Source organism: Misgurnus anguillicaudatus, chromosome 8 (genome assembly GCF_027580225.2).
Source record: "Misgurnus anguillicaudatus chromosome 8, ASM2758022v2, whole genome shotgun sequence".
Classification (NCBI taxonomy): Eukaryota; Metazoa; Chordata; class Actinopteri; order Cypriniformes; family Cobitidae; genus Misgurnus; species Misgurnus anguillicaudatus.
In genome coordinates, this window is record NC_073344.2 from 21,598,184 (window position 1) to 21,620,321 (window position 22,138).

Here is a 22,138-nt window from a genome sequence, read left to right on the forward strand (position 1 = left end):
ATCAACCCAGTAACTTAGTTTTTATAAATCATTCCCTGCAAGCATGTGAAAACAAATAGGTATTTAAAATTTGGCTCCCCCTGTGATGTCACAAGGGGATAATAATCTGCACTATCGAACCACTCAACTCATTTGCATTTAAAAGGACACACCCAAAAATTGAAAATTTTTGCTCACACCAACAAAGTGGCAATTTTAACATGCTATAATACATTTTCTATATGGTATTTGGAGCTAAAACTTCACATACGTACTCTGCAGACACCAAAGATTTATTTGACATCTTAAAAAGGTCTTGTGAAATGTCCCCTTTAACTCAATCTTTAAGCTTGGGTGATTAAATATTTCTTCATAGACGATGTGGCAAATACAGAGCTGTACAATTTGGGTTGACGATCATACTGAAATTTGACCCTAAATGTCGGCTACAGTAAATGTAATGAATTCAAATCCTTACTGTGGCATTTAAAGCACAATTTAAGACAATGTTGAGATCCCCAAATGATAAAAATATCATCCATTTGCTCTCCATTAAATCTCATTAGTCTCGAAGAAACAATCAGGATATTAAATAGATCTCAATCCTGATTTCTCGTCCCTATGCGCGGAAAAATGGTAAGAAGAAAGATTTTTTTTATTTGATCAGCACGATACATACTCGGCCCACATAGAGATTCATTCAATCCTCCAAGTTTTTTTTTTCTGGAGATTGGCAGAATTATATTATGTCTGAAGATCCTGCAGCTATTCCTAACATCTTTATCAATCTCTCACTAGGTTCATGTGCGATTCCATCGCCGTTTCTCTTAAGTTTAAAGTTTTTTTTTTAAACAAATCAATCTGCAAAGCCGAGAAGCTCCCATAATGCATTTAGATGAGGCAGGTGAGTACAGACCCTATGACTCAGACTTTGAGGGAAAAATGCTTTTTTACGAGCAAGCTGCTGGGTATCATAATGTCCGTAGCTGAGCTATTTCCTTTCATTGTGCCTTTATGTTTTGTATTCCCTGTGAAATGAGCGAGTCGCTGCCGTCTGAAGAAGAGCAACGCTTTAAGATCTGTGAGGTGTCTCATAAAATATGATGAATATTTTTCTATCTTTCCTCCCAGATCTTTCATTTTCTATCTAGTGCAGTATCTTGTAAACCATTTTTCACTGTCTCTCTCTCTGTCTCGCTCACTCAATCTCACTGTTATTCAGTCTGTCTTATACATAAGTAATGACTGACCTTCAGTTTAGGAAAATATTTGCAGTTGAACTAGTAGCGCGAGCGGAATTGGTTTAATTTTTTTCCTCGAGGAAGACCAACCGTGCAGTACAGTTGTGATGATATGCGTCTCTTTTTTCAGACTCTGAATATAGTGACCCCTCGTGTTCGCCCGGAGGACTGCAGCGTGGGCCTCCTACCGCGCAACCACGATAAAAACCGCAGCATGGACGTCCTCGCGGTGGATCGCTGCCTGCCTTTCCTCATCTCGGTGGACGGCGAGTCGAGCAATTACATAAACGCAGCACTAATGGATGTAAGTTTTAGTGGTATCTTCCTAAAAATCATCAAAAATGTAAATGTTTGAATGCGCTCAACCACAAATAAGATTTGAGAACGACAGCGGATGGATTTTTGGGGAAACCCAGCAGAGATAACACACTAACAACCTTATACAATGATACAGTCCATAACAGTAGGCCTACAAGATCAGATCATATCTCTGTAATGTCTACGCAGTGATCATAATCACACTCGTATCATCTTCTTGTGACATCAGGCATGCACTACAAATGAAAACAATGCAACAGATCAGAGATTAGAATCAAACATAATAAATTGCCAGTGATGATGTAAGAAACACTAGCGGGCAGCAGCAGAGGTTATGTGTTGATTCGGGTGATTCTCACGAAAACTTGGTTTTAAAAATGTCAAGCATGAAAATGGAAAAATTGCTTAAATTAACTTTTTTTCCCACCAGACATTGAAAAACAAAGTCTGGTGTAAATGGGAACATTAATTTAAAAACTTTTACTTATCATTTAACACTTTTTGTAACATAATTTAAAAAATTAGTCCTAAAAAAATCTCATTACCGCAACAGTCAGAAAACATCAACACTGACATATTTTCAAAATGACATGACAAACCTGAAAGAACATAATTTGGAGATTCTGCACATGCATTTAAAATCAAAGTATTATGCTTCTATTAATTAAATTAACATTTAATAAGCATCTGTTGCGGTAATGATAATCAAAATGTCGTGTAAGAATTATGACAAGACAATATTTCAAATTAAATGTAAAACAATGATCTTACCTGGTAGCCATCTTGAAGTAACTGGTCCATGTGCTTGGTCACTCAAAATCAAACTTTATTAAAATTCTGTATGTGTGCTTAAACTGTTCTCAAAAAGTGTTGCGGAGGATGAGAACATCAGGCATGGACACATCATTTTCCTAATTGTTCTTCATTATTATTATACATAAATATTCAGTAAATAGTTTTTCTGTCATCTAAAGTAGTCTAGCAAAACATCCATTTATTTTGTTTCTTAATATTTTTGTGTTAATTTGATTAAATTACAACATAACGCATGTACAAACACAGCCGGACACATTGCGGTAATGAGAATTTCAGCAGAAAATTTACAATTATAAATTCTTATGTTGAAATCACACATTGTGCAAGGTAGAACACAGTATTGTGTTAATTCTGATGCTTTTTAATGTTACCATATTACACATTTTAAAGCTAAAATCATTAGTGCCGTGGTGTTTCAATGGTTTCGTGAGAATCACCCACTTAGTCCCAGGCGTAATTCAGTTCAGCGTAGACAAGCATGTGCAAGTTCAGCACAATGTTTTGATGCGTCAGGTTCGAGCGAGGCTAACATGTTAACATGTTTTCTTATCGATCGTCCTAGAGCCACAAACAGCCGGCGGCCTTCATTGTAACGCAGCATCCGCTTCCCAACACAGTGGCAGATTTTTGGAGGCTGGTGTTCGACTACAACTGCTCCTCCATCGTGATGCTGAATGAAATGGACGCGGGTCAGGTACGATGTACTACTTGACCTTCACTTCCACTGGCCCACTATTATCTATTGGAATGTTGTTATGTTTGCGGTAGATGGTGTGATTTATTTTCCTGATGGTGTTTTATTGATTTTTTTTAAAAGGATGAGCTGAATCCAAAAGCAAAATAGAAAAGCACTTGAATGAACTGGCAATTCATTGTTCTACTAAATAGTTTGGTTAATTTTGTTTTATTTCCTGAAACGTTTTTTTAATGCAAATGTTTTTAATTGACTAATAGCTTGTCAATGGCGGGGAAAGAGTTAAACACAATATTATTTTTAATTTTTTTTTTTTTTCGTACAGATGGTCCAATATACTGTATTTGTTTCATTTTCCCCTTCACTGTTTTGACCATGTTCTTAAAGGTATAGGTCACCCAAAAATAAAATTACCCGATGGTTTACTCTCCCTCAAGCCATCCTTGATGAATATGATTATTCTTTTTTTAGACAAACACAATCAGAGTTATATTAAAAAATGACTGACTGTTCCAACCTTTATAATGGTAATAAATGGTGCTTCTGATTTAAAGCCCAAAAAAGTCAGTCTATCCTTTAGAGAAGTTATCGATACGGCTTAAGAGGGTTAATAAAGACCTTCTGATGGCAATCGATGCAGTTTTGTAAAAAAATCTATATTTAAAACTTTACTAACTTAAAATAACTAGCTTTCATGATGGAGTGCGTTTCCAGCGTGTGATGTAGGACATTGATAATGCACTCTTGTTGGAAAGTATTTTTCTTAAAAAATCACATTGATTGCCCTCAGTAGGTCTTTATTAACCTCCTGAAGCCGTGTGGATTACTTCTTTAAGAGATAGATGGACCTATTTGGGTTTGAAATCAAAAGCACCATTTACTACCATTATAAAGCTTGGAACAGCCAGGACATTTTCTTACACAACTGCAATTGTGTTCATCTGAAAAAAGATAATTATATACAACGATGACGGCTTAAGGGTGAGTAAATCATGGGGTAATTTACATTTTTTTGGTGAACTATTCCTTTAACCCTTTACCTGGCACAGCCCTTTTTGAGTGGGGGGCGAAAAGGTGATGTACCCCTTCAAATTAACATAACTCATTTTTTGGTCTAGAAGCCTAATTTTGGTCTTGTTTTAAAGAAGACACTTTAACGTTTTTTACGTGTCTGGAGGTGAAAATATTAAATAAGAAAAAATCATAATAGCAGTTTAAATTTATTGTAATAAATAAACATAATGCAATATAGTATTATTTATACATAAATTATCAAAATAAATGAGGTTTTTGTTGATATGCTGTGTGGTTTGCTGCATACTCTCGTCACAAATTAATAAATGACTGTCACTGCATTATTATTACGGCTAGTTTTGAAATATGAAAACTGCATTCTTAGTTTGTCGTGATGAAAAATATTGAAGTAAACTCTGGTGTCCCACTCATGGGACAGTGCCAGTTAACACGTTTAAGTCACTTTTTATGTGATTTGTACTTATTTGTTATAACTCTTGCTGTCTCTACAGCTCTGCATGCAGTATTGGCCTGAGAAAGGTTCATGCTGCTATGGTCCCATTCAAGTGGAGTTCATCTCAGCCGACATCGATGAAGATATTATCAATCGAATCTTCAGAATCTGTAACATGGCACGGGTGAGTGTGGCCAGAACAAACTCCATCTTAAAAAAAACTGCAGCTCAAGAGCTTAAAGCTCACTTAAGTAACTTTCATTTGCATTACTCGTAATATCAATGAATCAACCGCAGCTCGGATTACGACCCGAGTTAGTGAAGCAAGAAATTAGGTTAAGTCGAAAGAAGGCTACCACTATAAAACCATTATTGCATCACTCAGCACATCTCATGTGTATTTAAACTTTATGTGTTTTGCTTGCAACAACTGCTCCATAATCACATAAACATTTGCAGGGCTCATCTATACATTCAATTTTGCATGCAACGTTGTCAAATTGTTTACTTATTGCCATATAAGCTGGCATAGCTGTATACATTAGCATTCATTACTGGAGCTTCTCCGTGTGTTTCTAAGTGTGTGCAGCGTTACGAACACTCATCTCTCACTTTCTTCTCCTCTTCCCCGATCTTCTTAACTGCTGGTGACAAGTGGTGTTTACCGGTTAGCTAATCAGGGTCGGTGCGACATTGCGGCACAAAGTAAATAAGTGCCACAGCAGCACAAATTTGCCGTGAAATGGCCCCACCGATGGCAAATTGCGAGTAATACAGTCCTCATTTTGTCGATCCGGTCTGACTGCTGTATCCAGCAGACGACTCTGTTTGGTTTCGCTTGTCTTTGTGTCATTTTATTTTTTGTTTTTTAATTCGACGGTAGGAAGCGGAAGAGCTGTGAATGTGAATCATTACCCCAAAACAGAAGTCATGCCTGCATCCCCGAAGATTTTATTGCTGCACGTTTGCTCTCATTTAAGACTCAAATTTGTCTCAGATGTTTCTCGTGGAATTCAAGGGATGAAATAAACACTGCAAAAAATTACTTTTTTACTTAGTATTTTTGTCTTGTTTTCAGTAAAAATATCCAAACATTCCCAAATCAAGATGTATTTTCTTGATAAGCAAAATGACCTAAGAAAAGAAGTCTAGTTTTTAGACAAAAATAATACAATTTAAGTGAATTTGTGCTTAAAAACAAGCCAAAAAATCTGCCAATGGAATAAGAATTTTTTTCTTGAATTAAGTGTTTATGATAAAAGTTATTTTTCTTATTCCATTAGCAGATTTTTTTACTTGTTTTAAGCATTAATTTACTTAAATTTTATATTTTTGGTCTAAAAACTAAACTTATTTTCCTGGGTCATTTTGTTAATCAAAAGAATACATTTTAATTCAATTTTTTTTTTACTGAAAAGAAGACAAAAATACTAAGAAAGTCATTTTTTGAAGTGAAGGGAAACACAGTAGACCATATCTGTCAACTTTGGGATTTGAAAATAAGGGAAACGTCCCGAATCCTAATCCCCCCCATTGCTACGCAAGGGAGTGAATGGGTACACTGCAAAAATACTTTATTACTTACACTGCAAAAAATTACTTTCTTAGTTAGTATTTTTGTCTTGTTTTAAGCACAAATACCTAAAAATTCAAGTCAAGATGCATTTTCTTGATGAGCAAAATAACCTAAGAAAATAAGTCTAGTTTTAAGACAAAAATATCAAATTTAAGTGAATTTGTGGATTACATAAACAAACAATCTGCCAATCGGGTTAGTAAAACAATCTTGAACTTTTTTCTTGAACACTCAATTGAAGAAAAATTCAAGAAAAAATTGCTTACCCCAATTGGCAGATTTTCTTTTTTTTTTTTTTTTTTGCTTGTTTTATCCACAAATTCACATAAATTTGATACATTTTGTCTTAAAAACTAGACTTATTTTCTTGGGTCGTTTTGCTCATCAAGAAAAAGCATCTTAATTTAAGAATTTTTAAATATTTATACTGAAAACAAGAGAAAAATACTAAGTAAGTGAGTCATTCTTGAAGTGTTTTCCTTCCTACACTGCAACAAATGATTTTCAAGAAAATAATTCTTAAGTTAAGATGCTTTTTCTTGATGAACAAAACGACCCAAGAAAATAAGTCTAGTTTTTAGACCAAAAATATCAAATTTAAGTGATTTTGTGCATAAAAAGCAAAAAAAATCTGCCAATGGGGTAAGCACATTTTTCTTGAATTTAGTGTTTAAGAAAAATGTTCAAGATTTTTTTGCTTACCCCATTGGCAGATTTTTTTTACTTGTTTTATGCACAAAATCACTTAAATTTGAAGCGTTTTCCTACACTGCAAAAAAATGATTTTCAAGAACAAAAATTCGAAGTATTTTTGTCTTGTTTTCAGTAAAAAGATCGAAAAATTCTTAAATTAAGATGCGTTTTCTTGATGAGCAAAACGACCCAAGGAAAGTTTTTAGACCAAAAATTGCAAATTTAAGTTATTTTGTGCATAAAAAAGCAAAAAATAAATCTGCCAATGGGATAAGCAAATTTTTCTTGAATTTTTCTTGAATTTAGTGCAAATTTTTTTGCTTACCCCATTGGCAGATTTTTTTTTTTTTTTTTTTTTTTGCTTGTTTTAAGCACAAAATCACTTAAATTTTATTTTTTTGTCTAAAAACTAGAATTATTTTCTTGGGTCGTTTGCTCATCAAGAAAAAGCATCTTAATTTAAGATTTTTTTGACATTTTTAATGAAAACAAGCCAAAAATACTACGATTTTTTTTCTTGAAAGTGATTTTTTACAGTGTACACGCAAGTTACAAAAAAATACACACATTAGCCAGCACATCCAAATGTGTAAGTTTGTGTACACTTGCGGGCAGATGTGCGCGCTTAATACACGTGGCGGTTGCAGCTTTGCGCGCGGCTCGTTATCCTCCACCCATCCTCGGAAAACGTTTCTTCTTCGTGTTTTATTGATGGGTGTTGTTTCAATGATTTGTTACAGATATACTGCCACCTGCTTTACCGGAGGTGAATGTAGCAAACATCAAATACGGACAGTGGATTTTTTTATAGATAAACTAAAAATAAGGGAGAAATACGGGAAATGATTTAAAAGGGATGATGGCGGGAAAGAATGGGAAAAAAAACGGGAGGGTTGACAGGTATGCAGCAGACACAAATGGGACAATTGTTAAGATACTGTAGGAATTTGGGCCTGTAGATCAGTGATTCTCAAACTTTTTCCGCGTGCGGCCCCCCTTGTGTACGGTGAATTCCTTTGCGCCCCCCCAAAAAAAAATTATGACAAAAAACTGTCCTAAAATTTAACATTTTAATTAAACAAAACATATTAAGTTATACAAAGTAGTGCTGTTGGTTAGTAGCCTTATTTTTTTAGTTTTAAAGCAACACTAAAGAACTCTGGCTCTTTGCTCCCCCTACAGGTTAGAAGCGTAATTGTTCATTACCACTGTCGTAAATACTGCAGCATAGCTGGCTCTGATTGGATTGTAGGTCTGCCGTAAAGCAAGTTTTTGTAGTTTTCACTCGAACTACAGGACCGCTACCCGACGGTTGGAAACTTCTTTAGTGCGGTTTTGGCCGATAGAGGGCTGCAAAGCGAATGTGAAAGTGCCATTCACCCTGTTTTGTGTGGATGAACCACTGAAACTTTTTTGGAAACGTTATTTTAAGGTAAAAAAACCTCTTTGGTGTTGCTTTAATTACACAGAATTCATGATAAATAAATGTATTTTATAAAATGTCATAAAAGTGGGGCCCCCCTGGGGGCCCCGGACCCCAGTTTGAGAACCACTGCTGTAGATAATTTGGTCTTGAGAAATGTTTGCGATCCTGACTTTTGACTGCTGACTTCGTTGCAGTAGTTTGAGACCTTGTTGAGATCTCTTTTTTTAATTGAAGAGTATGCATGTATGATATTAGTTCTGTTGACTTTTATTGCTGTCTAAAAGTTACAGTTGAGATCTCATTTGATATATATTATTAGGATTTGTTGACTGTAAAACATGACATCACACAAAGGTTTATGAATAAAGATGTTTCACGTTTCTCCTGCTCTGTTTTCAGCCTCAAGACGGATACCGACTGGTCCAGCATTTCCAGTTCATTGGTTGGCCAGCATATAGAGACACACCGCTCTCCAAGCGCTCCATACTGCAGCTGGTCAGACGATTGGCCAAGTGGCAGGAGCAGTATGACGGAGGAGACGGACGCACGGTGGTCCACTGCCTGTGAGTGAAACCTCCAGAACGGTCCGGCAACGCACACTTTTTCAGTACTATGTTGTGAAGTTAATTATGCAAATATTCAGAAGTTTACAGCCATTAATTCAGGGTCACCTCCGGTAGAGCTCAACCTTAATTTTGACAGCCTTCCATATGTTTATTTCATAGCAAGTCTATGAAAATCAGAATCCAGATTAAAACTTCAGTAATGAAATGAGTGAAGGATAAAAGCGTGCAGCCTTTGAAACAAGGACAATCTTATCAATGTCACAAATTAAAGACACACAAAGATACAAAAGATCTGACAACTCTATTACCTTCCCTTCACTGTCAAAATGTTGAAAACAGGTGCAGAGAAATTTCAAAATGTCATTCTTGTGAAATAGCGGTGATGTTCTGCAAACTAAATATTCACTTTGAAGATGCTTGTAGCGTTCACATTTAAAACTGCTCAATAATAAAAGGAACAAAATAAATGTACTGAATACCATTGGTACAAAATGACTAGTTTAGACCAGAATTAATGTTCATTGGCTTGGTGCTGGTCTAGCTGGTAATAATTAGTTATAGTGATACTGATTACTGGTCATTGCTATCACAAACACAATGAATGATGCTATGTGAATGTCACGGTATATGAATATGGAAGCCATATAGTACCATAGTATATTTTAAAGAGTAACCTGACACCATTGTTGTATCATAGTACCAAGGGCTTTTTGTACTGTAGGGGTCAAAACTGAGAAAATACAACCCTAGTGTCCTTGCGTGATTTATTTAGCATATCCCTAACTCAGCTCTAGACGTGATGGTTGGAGGGTGTTTGGTGTTGTAATAGGTATGACTTGAATTTTAAACACGGTATAATATGATAGCCAGATAGGGAAAATGACGTTTTGTGTGAACACCTGTAGTTTTGATAGGTGGGTAGGCTGTGATTGTGCACGTTTTGAAGCTAATGTTTTGATTTAAAAGCAACTGACGCTTTTACTTGTGTTTTGCTTCTTTTTAATGAATGTAGAAAATGACATCAGAAAGTTTTTTATAGTTGAATCTGTAACTTTTGTTTTTCTAAAATTCAGGATCTTTTAATGTTAAAAAAAGATTTCAAGACTTTCCCTTTCAAGGGAACTTAACGCTGCGTCAGAGAGCTGACGCTATGGGGAACGCCTACAGCATGACGCCATCTGATTATGTATATAAAATTCAACCAATGGTTGGGTGTGACGTCATAGGCAAAAGCTAGAGAGCATAAATAAGGCCCACTTTATCTGGCATATGCCGAAGCGGGTGTACAGGTACGCCAGAAGTATGTCAAGGGAGACGCAGCGTCTCATTCCCTTCTCAGGGAACAAGGGTTACATACATAATTGTAGAGTTGTGTTATTTTGTAATGCTTAACATGACATGCAGATGAAAAAAATCATATTTTATAAGTGTTTTATTTAACAAATATTACTCTTAATTATACCACGGGTCTGTTGAATGCTGTATTCTGATTGGCTGAGAAATGTTCCGTGGGAATGCATTAAGTAAGGGATAATGTAGAGGCAGCCGGTAGTTATCGGAAATAAGCCCCGACAGTGTGATCAGGACTGAAGGGGCTTATTTCCCGATAACTACCGGCTGCCTCTACATTATCCCGCTTATTACACGGCTACTTGTCACTTAAGAAAAAAACCGGACATGAATATGAATTTGAAACATTTTATTGGCATATTTGTTTTAAATTAACATGTTTATCCTTCCGCGAAACTTTGCACAGATGCATAAAATGATCGTAATACCTTATTAAGATCCTCTGCTTCATACTTGTCTGTCTCCATTTTTTCTCTTTTAGACAGTCTTTGAGAAGTTTTAATGCCCATTCTGTATTTTTTTGTGTGTTGGCTTCGTAGCTGTCATGCTCTATTTTGTCAAGTTCAGTCTCAGTAGGCTGTCTGTGTCTTGTCGTGGTTGTCAATGTCCAGTGTTTGTCACAAGATGGTGCCAAACAGTAATTTTTATTGATCTTTATTGGCGCGGAGCGATTTTACTCGTACAAGTAGTACTGGCTATGCGTTATTACTTTGGAGCGGTTATTATTGAAAAGAACGAACCGGCAAATGTCTCAACTGACCAATCAGAATCAAGCATTCCAGAGAGCCGTGTAATAATTTCTGATAACCGCACACCTAACTTGTCAAATGTCTTAAAAATAGGCACCTGAGCAATGTTTGTGGTAACCGTGGTATAAGAGGAGTAATTGACTCCGGTCCTTTAAATTATTTGAAAATAATGCACACCCATCGTCAATTATTCCTCATATAATTTATTTACATTTTATGATTTAATTGTAATTAATTATTATTTTGGCATTAACTCACGACCCCCCTGAAATTCCCCATGAACCACCAGGGGTTTACAAACCCCAGATTGAGAAACGCTAGGTTAAACTTTATGGTTTACCCTGGGTTAAACTGGAAATTTAACTTTAAATGGTTTACATACTTATTTTTGTCACATTAAACTGGAACAGGATGAAGTTTTGGCCATAAAAAGAACATTGACAATGCACTGTGAAAATATAGGAGTCTGATTACAAATCAATAGACAAATTAAACATCTTTTGAAAAACAAAAACATCTACAATAAAACCATGCGTTCTGTATTTTTCATAATGATTCATTATTAGAGATGCTTTGCAATGCAAAATTGTAAAAAAAGCTATAAAAATAAACTTAAATTGTAAAGTGACGAGATGTTTTGGTTTATCTCTTTAGGACTGGTGGTGGTCGCAGTGGGACATTCTGTGCCATCTGTAGTATCTGTGAGATGATTCAGCAACAAAACATTGTGGACGTCTTTCACACGGTAAAGACGCTGAGAAACAACAAAGCCAACATGGTGGAGACGATGGTAAGTTCTGCCCATACTGCCCACTATTAAATATAAAGGTCGTTAAATATACATTTCTCAACCTAATCTCATGGGATTTCACACACAGTTTATGAGATGGCCAATTCATATAAATTTGTACCAAGTGAATCAACCAAAAATATGATTATTAGAACTAATTTAATAATGATACATCACCCCTAGTCTCGCATAGCCATACTGAAGGTCTGGGAACCATGGCAGCTTTGATGGCCAAGAGGCCATATGACTGACACGTAAAGCAACCAATCGCGTTTCGCTTGGTGCTGCGTCATGTTAAGGGGCGTGGAGAGTTCACCGCAATATTAGATCGGTGTACAACCATCATTCACAAATGTCTCTAAAGTTTATAACAGTATAAAACACATTAAAATATCTCGCATACTTTGCACTGTTTATTCAACTTTAAGAAAACATATTGTCACCGATATAAATGCGACAGCTTGCTTCATCGATCAGCCGGCTTTGGGTTGTTTCCGGGGTGGACCGTTAAAGATCGCAACACACGTCTCCCTGAAATCCTGTGTAATGCAACCAATCAGAGGACGATTTAGAATCTGCAAAATTTTTCCAGATAAGTGTTCATATGCATCAGACGTTCAGCAAATCTGAGGATACCTCACCCCTAACGTTGCCCCTAAACACAATACAGTCATACAGCAAAAGCAAATTGTCCAAAAATGTACGAAGTTGGTTGTACAAATTAATACGAATTATACCCTTGGAAAATACATACAGTACCAATTGCAATGAGATTGTGTGGATGTCTTAAACATGCCAGTATTTTCAATTCTGTTTAGACTTTAACACTTTTTAAATACTGACTAAGAACTAAAGCTACAAGGCTAATTGTATTTCTAAAGTTTGTATCACTAGCTTTGTTTCCCTCCACGTTTTTATGCGCATTTTGAAGTATCGCTTCAGAAATAAAAATCCCTTAATTCACAAAAAAGTTTTACGCTCGATTGAGGTGGTTTTTGACTTATGGGATATAAAAACGCATTTGCATAATACATTTTGACATAGCGAACATTAAACCCACGTGATTAATTGGCTGCTTTCGCTGCTGGATTTGACAAGCCCTTGAATGCTTTACGAAGCAAATGCAAAAGTTTAAAACAACAGTAGTACAACGGCAGCTGTCCAGAAGTGGTTTTGAGGGGAAAACACCAAATTCGTTCACAAATGAAATGCACAGGATTCTCGGCCACTATCATTACGACTCAATTAAGGCTTTTGCTTTGTTCTGTTTACTGTTGTTTACTAGGTTATCAATGCCACCATTAACTGCTTAAAGAACTGGATGGAAACGCACTTAATTTGCAATACTTTTCTGTATTTACGAAATTTGAAATGATTCGCTTTACATTTAGATGGAAACCCAGCTACTAATGTTCGAATGTTCACATATTTTGTGAAAACTAATAAGAAATTGTACTGCAGTCCAAGTAGCAAATTTTATAAAATGCTGCATAGAAACCATCCTACATTTGATCTTACGATCATTTATCAAAAAATGCGTACGTGTGATTCATAAAACGAACTTACACGCAGAAAACACGTAAGATGTGAACATCTATACATTGAAAATGAGCTTGAACTTGTGCGCAGCGGATCAGTTTCAGATCTCCGCCTTTAAACGATGCCCAATTTATGTCATAGACATATAAAAAAGCACCTGTCAATGTTGAAGAATGGCTTATATTTCCAAAAACCTGCAGCAATCGGACAAGCAAAAGTGACGCTAGGCACTTTTACACGTCAAAGACTTACAGACTCTGCTGTAAATTTTTGTGTCCGCACACTTTACCATCAAATCTGTGCGTACGCACGCTTTATAAATGAGACCCCTGATCTCACAGGAAAGTATACATGGTGGTGATTTCTTATAAATTTATACGATGTGAGTCGTACAAAAATGTACCGTTTTTTGATACGGCAAGAAAGAAACTCCACCCCAATATCACTGAGGCGAAAGTAGATCAAACTCCACAAATGAGATCGTACAAATGGTACAGCACTTGAAGCAACGGCTCCTCTGGTCTCAGAGTGTTTGCCGCCCTTCAGCGCTCCAATCTGGAAAAAGAGTGTAATTCCTCCCTCACCCTTCACCCCGGAGATAGACATCTGCAGTTTCTGCAGTGGTGACTTCAATTTCGAGATGGTATCTTCGACTACCGCAGGTGTAATTAGACATCTGTCTCAAATCTCTTCTCCTGATTACACTTCCAACATCTCGCTCAGCTGGACAGAAGTGAAAAATCCACAGCTGTGCGTCTAAAATGATCCTGAACTCCAGAATTAACAACAGGCTTCTCAATGTCCTGGAAAATAATTATCTGCATTTTATATGTTTCTAGTTTTGTTTTTGAAAATATACATACATAGATATAGGTCATTGAAAGTGCTTGAATCTATTTTATGCAAGAAGTTTTCTGGGGAAAAAAAATCCATATTATTCCCTGTGTAGTGTAGGATAATATCATAAAAATTCTAGACTTTTAAGCACACGTGTTAAACTGTTTTCTTTAAATGCTTATATCTTCTGCGAATGTTGATTCATAACAAAATGCTTTTTTTCATAGTTGTGTTTGACACATGAAAACGTATCGGGTTACGTATGTAACTGTTGTTACGATACGCTTCGTCTCCCTTGCCATACTTTCTGCGTCCCTGTAACGTCGTCTTTGGCAATATTTCAGATAGCGATATACTTACTGGCTCCCTCGTCACCCTGTCTTTGTAGTTAAGCCTCACCATTGGTTGAATTTGATATATACATTCAGACGCACTTACCCCTGGAGGCGTCCCCACACTGCAAAAAATTATTTTCAAGAAAAAAAATCTTAGTATTTTTGTCTTGTTTTCAGTGAAAATAACTAAAAATTCTTAAATTAAGATGCTTTTTCTTGATGAGCAAAACGACCCAAGAAAACAAGGCTAGTTTTTAGACCAAAAATATCAAATCCAAGTTACTTTGTGCACAAAACAAGCAAAAAAATCTGCCAACGGGGTAAGCAAATTTTACTTGAATTTAGTGTTTAAGAAAAATTTCAAGATTTTTTGTTTACCTCATTGGCAGATTTTTATGCTTGTTTTATGCACAAAATCACTTAAATTTGATATTTTTGGTCTAAAAACTAGACTTATTTTCTTGGGTCGTTTTGCTCATCAAGAAGAAGCATCTTAAAGGGGCCATGGCACAAGACTTTTTTAAGATGTCAAATAAATATTTGGTGTCCCCAGAGCACATATGTGAAGTTTTAGTTCAAAATACCATATAAATGATTTATTATAGCATGTTAAATTTGACACTTTGTAGGCGTGTGCAAAAATGTGCCGTTTTGGGTGTGTCCTTTAAAATGCAAATGAGCTGATGAAATTCAAACATTGATCACAATAATTGTGGTTTGTTGCAATTAAAACTCAATTGTGCTTTTCTCTGCACTAAATGGCAGTGCTGTGGTGGGATAGTGCAGATTAAGGGGTGGTATTATTATAATAAGAGCTCCTTATGACATTAAAAGGTGAAACAAATTTCAACAACCTATTTTTTCATGTGCTTGTAGAGAATGGTTTAACAAAACTGAGTTACTGGGTTGATCTTTTTCACATTTTCTAGGTTGATAGAAGCACTGGGGACCCAATCATAGCACTTAATCATGGAAAAAGTAATATTTTCATGCCATGGCCCCTTTAATTTTATAATTTTTCGATATTTTTACTGAAAACAAGACAAAAATACTAAGTTAGAATTTTATTTTTTGCAGTGTATGAAAAATACAAAGAATTTTTTTTCTTCAAAATCATTTTTTGCAATGCCAATCGTCACCGCAGTGACGCAGCGCGAGTTTCCTTGAAAGGGAACTGTAACAATGTATCTTATAAGGTAAAATGATGTAACCTTGCTCTCACTTGAAATGTGTCCCCACATTTTGTCCTTGAATTTGAGGGTATTAGACCTGGAAAGTCCTTGAAAGGTCCTTGAATTTGAAGTTAACTTAAAATCTTCCATGTAGGTATCCAGCATTTATGAATGAGTGGCACAATCAAACTGTAGGTGACCTGTGATCCTGTTTCTCCATTATAATGCAAAGATGTGCTTTACCTTTGTAAAAAAGACAGTATAATCTAATTATAATGTATTATTAATGTTGGGGTGAAAGGAAAGCGCAGTCAGACTCCTCTGAGCATCGTCTTTACTTGTAATGAATTTTTGCCATGGCTTTTGTTTTTATTTAGGAGCAGTACAAATTCTGTTATGAGGTGGCTCTGGAGAGCTTAAACGCCTTCTAGACGTGTGAAAGGTGAAGACGAGAAATAAACAAGCCGGGCAATCTTCTCCTCTTCTTCAGAGCGACATCTCATCTCGACACGGACTCGTGCTACAGCCTCTCCTCTGAGCTTCTGTGACGAGAACAAGTTCGACCCTCGACTCGGGTTCGCTGTAAAATACTGTATAAATGTTATTTGCCATTTATTTCTCTCTTCTGTCAAAGTCCAGCATCCTGGACCGTGAAGTGAATCTTGTACAGTTTTGCTTTTCTTTTTAGCTATACGCCTTGAATGTTTCCCATCCATGTAAAGAACAATGGTGATAAAAATAAGGTTCTTTCTACGTGCCAGCTGGGATTTATCAAATAGACTTTCCCTGAGCTCTGTACAGATTTAAAGAAAATAAAAAGACAAAAACAAGAAAGCTTACGCAAATTTGCTGAGAAACGCGAGGACTGATATTTTTGTTATTCTGATGGTTTCGTGGTTCCTCTCTTTGATGCATTTGTCCGCCTGCAGTCTCTTACAGTATGTGTGCGGTTGACTACACACCAACATACAGATTTTTTTCTTCATTGGAAAGTTGGAACTGGGTAATATTTGTTCAATTGCTGTTTTGTCTTTTTCTTTTAGTGTTTGTTCTTTCTATAAACAGTCAATGCCATCGTGGTTTAGGTTTTCTGGTATAGGCAGTGAATCAAGATTTAAAGTATTTTCTGCTTTGTCATTTGCACTTTACATGTGTTTTACCTGCAAGGGTAAATCTAAAAACTAGAGAAATATCCAGATCACACTTCACACTAAAGTGAAAAGAGAAGAAATAAGCATAATTTTGCATGAAATAATGGCTATTTTTAAGACCATTAACTCTTTCCCCGCCAGTGTTTTTTTTTTAAAGTTGCCAGCATTTTTTATGATTTTTTCAAAAGTTTAATGCCTTCCAGATAATGTTCGTCTTTAAATATATAAACATACAATAAGGACTGCCTAATGATTAGTCGCGACTAATCGTTTGCAGAATAAAGGTTTTTGTTTGCATTATATGTGTGGGTGTAATGTGTATATTAATTATGTATAAATAAATACATACACATGGATGTATAATTTAAAGAAAAATATATTTGTATAATAAATATTAATATTTATATATAATATTAATTATATATAAATATACATTTCATATACACATGCAAATATTTCTTAAATATATACATGCATGTGTTTGTAATTTTACATAATTATTCTACACAGTACACCCACGTATGTTGTGTGAACAAGAACTTTTATTCTGCAAACGCGACTAATCGTTAGACAGTCCTACAATATATCGAATGAAAATAAAACAAAAAAGTTTCAACCTACCTTCATTTGTTCTCTTTTTATCACCTCTGAAATATGGGTAGGTTTCCTAAAAAATACAAAATTTTGATTGAAGGACTTTTGATACAAATCAGATTCAGAGCGATGATCAAACATACATGGAGTTTGAACTGTTTGCCTTAGGGGAATACTTTTAGGTTTTATAAGTTGGGTAAGAGCGCCACCTGTTGGATAATAGCGGAAATAAGGATTGCCGGAAAAACTCGTCATTGGCAGGGAAGCGTTTTCTCTTAATTGACGAGTTAAAGGAACAGTATGTAGGATTGTGGCCAAAACTGGTACTGCAATCACAAAACTTGTGGCTAAAACTGGTACTGCAATCACACAACTGGTGGCCAATACACAAAATGACAACATAAACATCAGTTGAGGGCTGCAACTCCACTTTTTAAATGACAAAATCTTTTGTCAGTGATATAAGTATTTGAAATGATTTTTTTTTTCTTAATGTCTAGTGACATATCAGGGCCATTTTATGATTAATTGATATCAATTTCTTACATACTGTTCCTTTAACTCTTCAATAGTGGGGAAAGAGTTAAGATTTTAACATGACAACTAAGAATCTAAAGGCAAGTCGTGGTATAGTCACAAAATATTTGAATATTATTTATTTGTGTTCACGGACACAATTTTTTCTTTTGTTTTTTCCTGTCATCGAGCACAGGTGTCTTTTCCGTGTCACTCAGCACAAATTTATTTTTATTTTTACCATTGTCACTTGGAGTTGGGGTTAGAACGACTTTGTTACATTTCAGACATCCAAACCCCAACTCTAACCCCAACCCCAAGCAAAGATAGTTTAAAAATTGGAAGAAAATCATGTATAAACCAATACATAAAATTACATCCTTAACCCCAAATATAATATAAATAGAAAGTAAAAAACAATACATAAAATGACACCAAAAATAAAGTCATGCTAGGGACAAGAAAAACTATTTATAGAAATTCATGCTGAGTGACACGAAAAAGACATTTGTGCTCAATGACACAAAAAAGCAGAATATTGTGTCCAAGAACACGAAAAAATAAATATTTTGTGACTACACCACAAAATGGCTTGAGGTAAGGTTGACATATAAATCCCCTTTCTAGAGTTGTATGTACAGTAGCTTACTGTAATGCTAAAAATAATAAAAAAGTACAGATTTAATATATGATTTTATGATATTGTATGACTGGATGAAATGGTACAATTAGTTGTATCCTACTGAATTTAATTTATGCAAATTGTGTCCAAAAAGGATGATTTTCATAACAGTAATTACAAAAATGCAAATAAGATTAAAAGTGATCCTGGACTAATTGTTTTAAAATTGACATCTGTAAGCTGAATAAGTAGCTTTCCATTGATTTATGGTTTGCTAGGATAGTAAAATATTTGGCGGACTATTTGAAAATCTGGAATCTGAGAGTGCAAAATAAATGAAATATTGAGAAAATCGCTTTTAAAGTTGTCCAAATGAAGTCATTGGCAACACATATTACTAATGATAAATACTTTTTTTATATATTTACGGTAGGAAATTAACAAAATATCCTCATGAAACATGAACTGCACTTAATATCCTAATGAAATTTGGCATAAAAATTGATCATTTTGACCCATACAGTGCATTGTTGGCTGTTAAATATACCCGTGATATTGACTATAATTAAAATCATATTATAGTAATAGGAGTATGTGAAGGAAAACATCATGATGAATACATTAATGCAAAAACAGACTTCACATGGGTTTAGTTATCTTTATACAAACTATAAATTATTTTTTTCTTTTAATTTTAGTGTGAAATATGACCTGGACATGTTCTTGCATGTATTTGTAAATCCTGTAGCATCATCTGATTTTGATCAGATTAAGTGCCATAATCTTACGTTCAAATTATAAACTGCCACCAAACCACAGATGATTTTCACCAATAAAACAGCTGGCGTTTACAGTAAACAACACAACTCTTTGCTAAAGCGGTACTGTATTTGGTTGTGGGAACTCCATAAGCATTTTAAATGGACTTGAACTGGTCAGCAATGTTTTGTAATGTGATAACAATGCAAGAGATTTGAGTTGTAAATTCAAGATTTTTGCACGAAAACTGTGACTTGACTGTGATTTCTGCTTCTTGAACTGCTGAAACATGTATTTTTCAAGACAATATGTGTTTTTTACAATGTCTTGAAGAACCAGCCATTACATAAGTTTGTATTTGCAAATGAAAATTGTTTTCTTTTCATTGTGAAGTTTTGTCGGCTTTGTGTTTTTGAATTTTTTATGAATCCATTGCCTGTGTTTAGTTGGACCACTATATTTTAATGTATTTGCACATTTCTTTTTTGAACTATTATTTATCATTTGTCTAAAGAAGTGGTGTGTAGAGCCGGTTATTTCATTATCATGGTGGTTCTGTTGCTTGGAATTGTGATAACTAATAAAGGGACCAAAATGTTGAACAGCAACTTTCTACAACTGATGAAGCTCTGTTTAGTTCATGAATCAAATATTTACATTACATTACATGCATTTGGCTTATGCGTTAATCCAAAAAGACTTAAAGTGCATTGCAAACTACATTTTATCAGTTTGGGCATTCTCTGGGGACCGAACCCATCCTTTTACAGTGCAAACAATGATTGCCATACGGCAAAAAAAAAAAAAAAAAAAAAAAAATATATATATATATATATATATATATATATATGGCCAAAAATACACAGAAAAAATTATTCATTCAATTTACATTTTTTTAAGGTAAGTGGTTGCAATCAATTTATTATCAAGCTATTTAAACAAAAGTTTTTATTTTTATTTTATTTTTCAATTTCAATTTTTTGTTGTTGTTTAAATGTAGCTTAAATAAATTGATTGCAACCACCTTAAATAAATGTAGTAAATTTACCTTAAAATAAATGTAGTAAATTGAATGAATATTTTTTTCAGTATATGTTTTAAATAATTTTGAATATTTAAAAATATATTTAGTTTTAACATTCATATATAAACAAATATTTAAAAAAACATTAAAAAATATACAAAAAATATTGCCAAAAATATATTTGCAATAATATTGTTGGTATATTTAACAAAATATATTTTTACCAATACATTTTTTGGGCATTTTTTTTAAATGCATTTAAAATTATATTTAAAAATATAGCTTTTTAGCCTTATGGGTTTATTAAAATGGAACAATTTTGGAGTTATTCTCAGAAGACCTCAGAAGATTTTTTAGCATTTTACTTTTAAAGTCAATATCAGAACTGCTATAAATATTGTAAGACCACAATTGTCCTTCAAAACATTAAGATCAACATCTACAATTGCTTCTTATGAACTTGGTCCGCCTAAAGCTTTTACACAATATGCATTAGTTTATCATTCTGTACATTAGTTGGTGGTGAGACGCCCATACACCAAACAACTATAGAGATGTTTCTTCTTTGCCACACACGTACATGTCTATCCATGAAAAAAGATAAAAATATAAGTTATATACTAGACAAAAAACAAGGAAAACAAAGACAACAAAAACATATTTATGAAAAGAACGGACAAATCAAATCAACCCTTAAAATCTGATATTTAATGAGAAACACAAGTCCATCAGTCGACAATGTTGTGTAGTGAGTGCTCTAAAAAAGTTCACTGCGTTTATCCTTTCTGTCCACATACTGAATTTTATCACATCAAAAGCACTCAATAGTGAAGGTGCATAAGACTCAGACTGCATCAGAGGTTAATATACAGAAGACAACTTCATGTAAGCTTCAGACTCCCAAGCACAAAAAAATAATACCTGTGCCAGCTTTGATGTCAAATATATAAACCTAAAGAGGATTTCTGATGGAAAGTAGCATACACTTATAAATAAATGCTGGATTAATTTAACACAGTGCTGGGTCAAAAGGGACGGACCCGACCTGTTGTAATTTAACCTGTGGTGAGTTGTTTTAACCAATTGTTGGGTCACAGAATTTACATTTTTAGGTTAATTAAAGGGTTGAAACAACCCAGCATTTTTTAGACTGCATGTTAAGTTTGTTTTTGTTTCTATGTTGTTTGTCAGGTAAAAGGTATTTAAATGTACTAAAATATACTTAAATATACTTAAATACCAACAAGAACATTTCTGGTATATGTTATTTTCTGTGCTAAATACAAGTTAAAAGTTATACACAACAATTATACTAATTAAAATTATAGTTTTACTTCAGTAGTACCTCAGTGCGCTAGAAAAATGTATACTAAATACTTTTAATACTTAAATAGATTTTTAAAATAGTACACTAAAAAAAGTACATTTACTGTAGTTGTTTTTAAGTTTATCTTAGAAGTAAAGACAATTTTTTTCTTTGTACACTGTAAAAAAATATTATTTTTAACCCAGCATTGGGTCAAAAAGGGATGAACCCAACCTTTGGGTTAAATTAAACCAGAAAATGTTTATATTTGACCCAACAATGGGTTAAAACATCCCAGTTTAGGTTAAATTACAACCCAGTGGGTTGGGTTTGTCCATTTTTGACCCAATGCTGGGTTGAAAATAACCCAGCATTTTTTTGCAGTGTATACTAAGTACATAATTAGTACTAAGTGAACTTTCACCTGTGTAGTTTTTCTAGTAAGTATTTAACTATTACAAGTATCAGTAAGCCACTGTAAAAAGTGAAAGTTGGATTAACTGATTAAATCTCACTTTAAGTTAAAAAAACAACAAAAAATGTACCAATTGGAGTAATTTGAAAAAGTTTTTTCACCTTAAAATTGTCTCACTTTAAGTAAAAAATTTAAGTCGACA

General features: G+C 34.4%; 1 protein-coding gene across 17 annotated transcripts in view; it reads left to right on the plus strand.

Moving 5' to 3' along the window:
- ptprt (protein tyrosine phosphatase receptor type T) overlaps positions 1–19,803 on the plus strand; it is a 342,074-nt gene extending 322,271 nt beyond the window's left edge. For all 17 annotated transcript variants that reach the window (XM_055214314.2, XM_073870461.1, XM_073870460.1 and 14 more), the window contains 6 exons: positions 1,351–1,524; positions 2,917–3,048; positions 4,575–4,700; positions 8,611–8,774; positions 11,531–11,666; positions 15,927–19,803. In XM_055214314.2, the coding sequence (XP_055070289.1) occupies positions 1,351–1,524; positions 2,917–3,048; positions 4,575–4,700; positions 8,611–8,774; positions 11,531–11,666; positions 15,927–15,980 (786 nt within the window). In that variant the 3' untranslated portion in view covers positions 15,981–19,803. The remainder of the gene's footprint in view (positions 1–1,350; positions 1,525–2,916; positions 3,049–4,574; positions 4,701–8,610; positions 8,775–11,530; positions 11,667–15,926) is intronic.
- Positions 19,804–22,138: the final 2,335 nt, after the last annotated feature.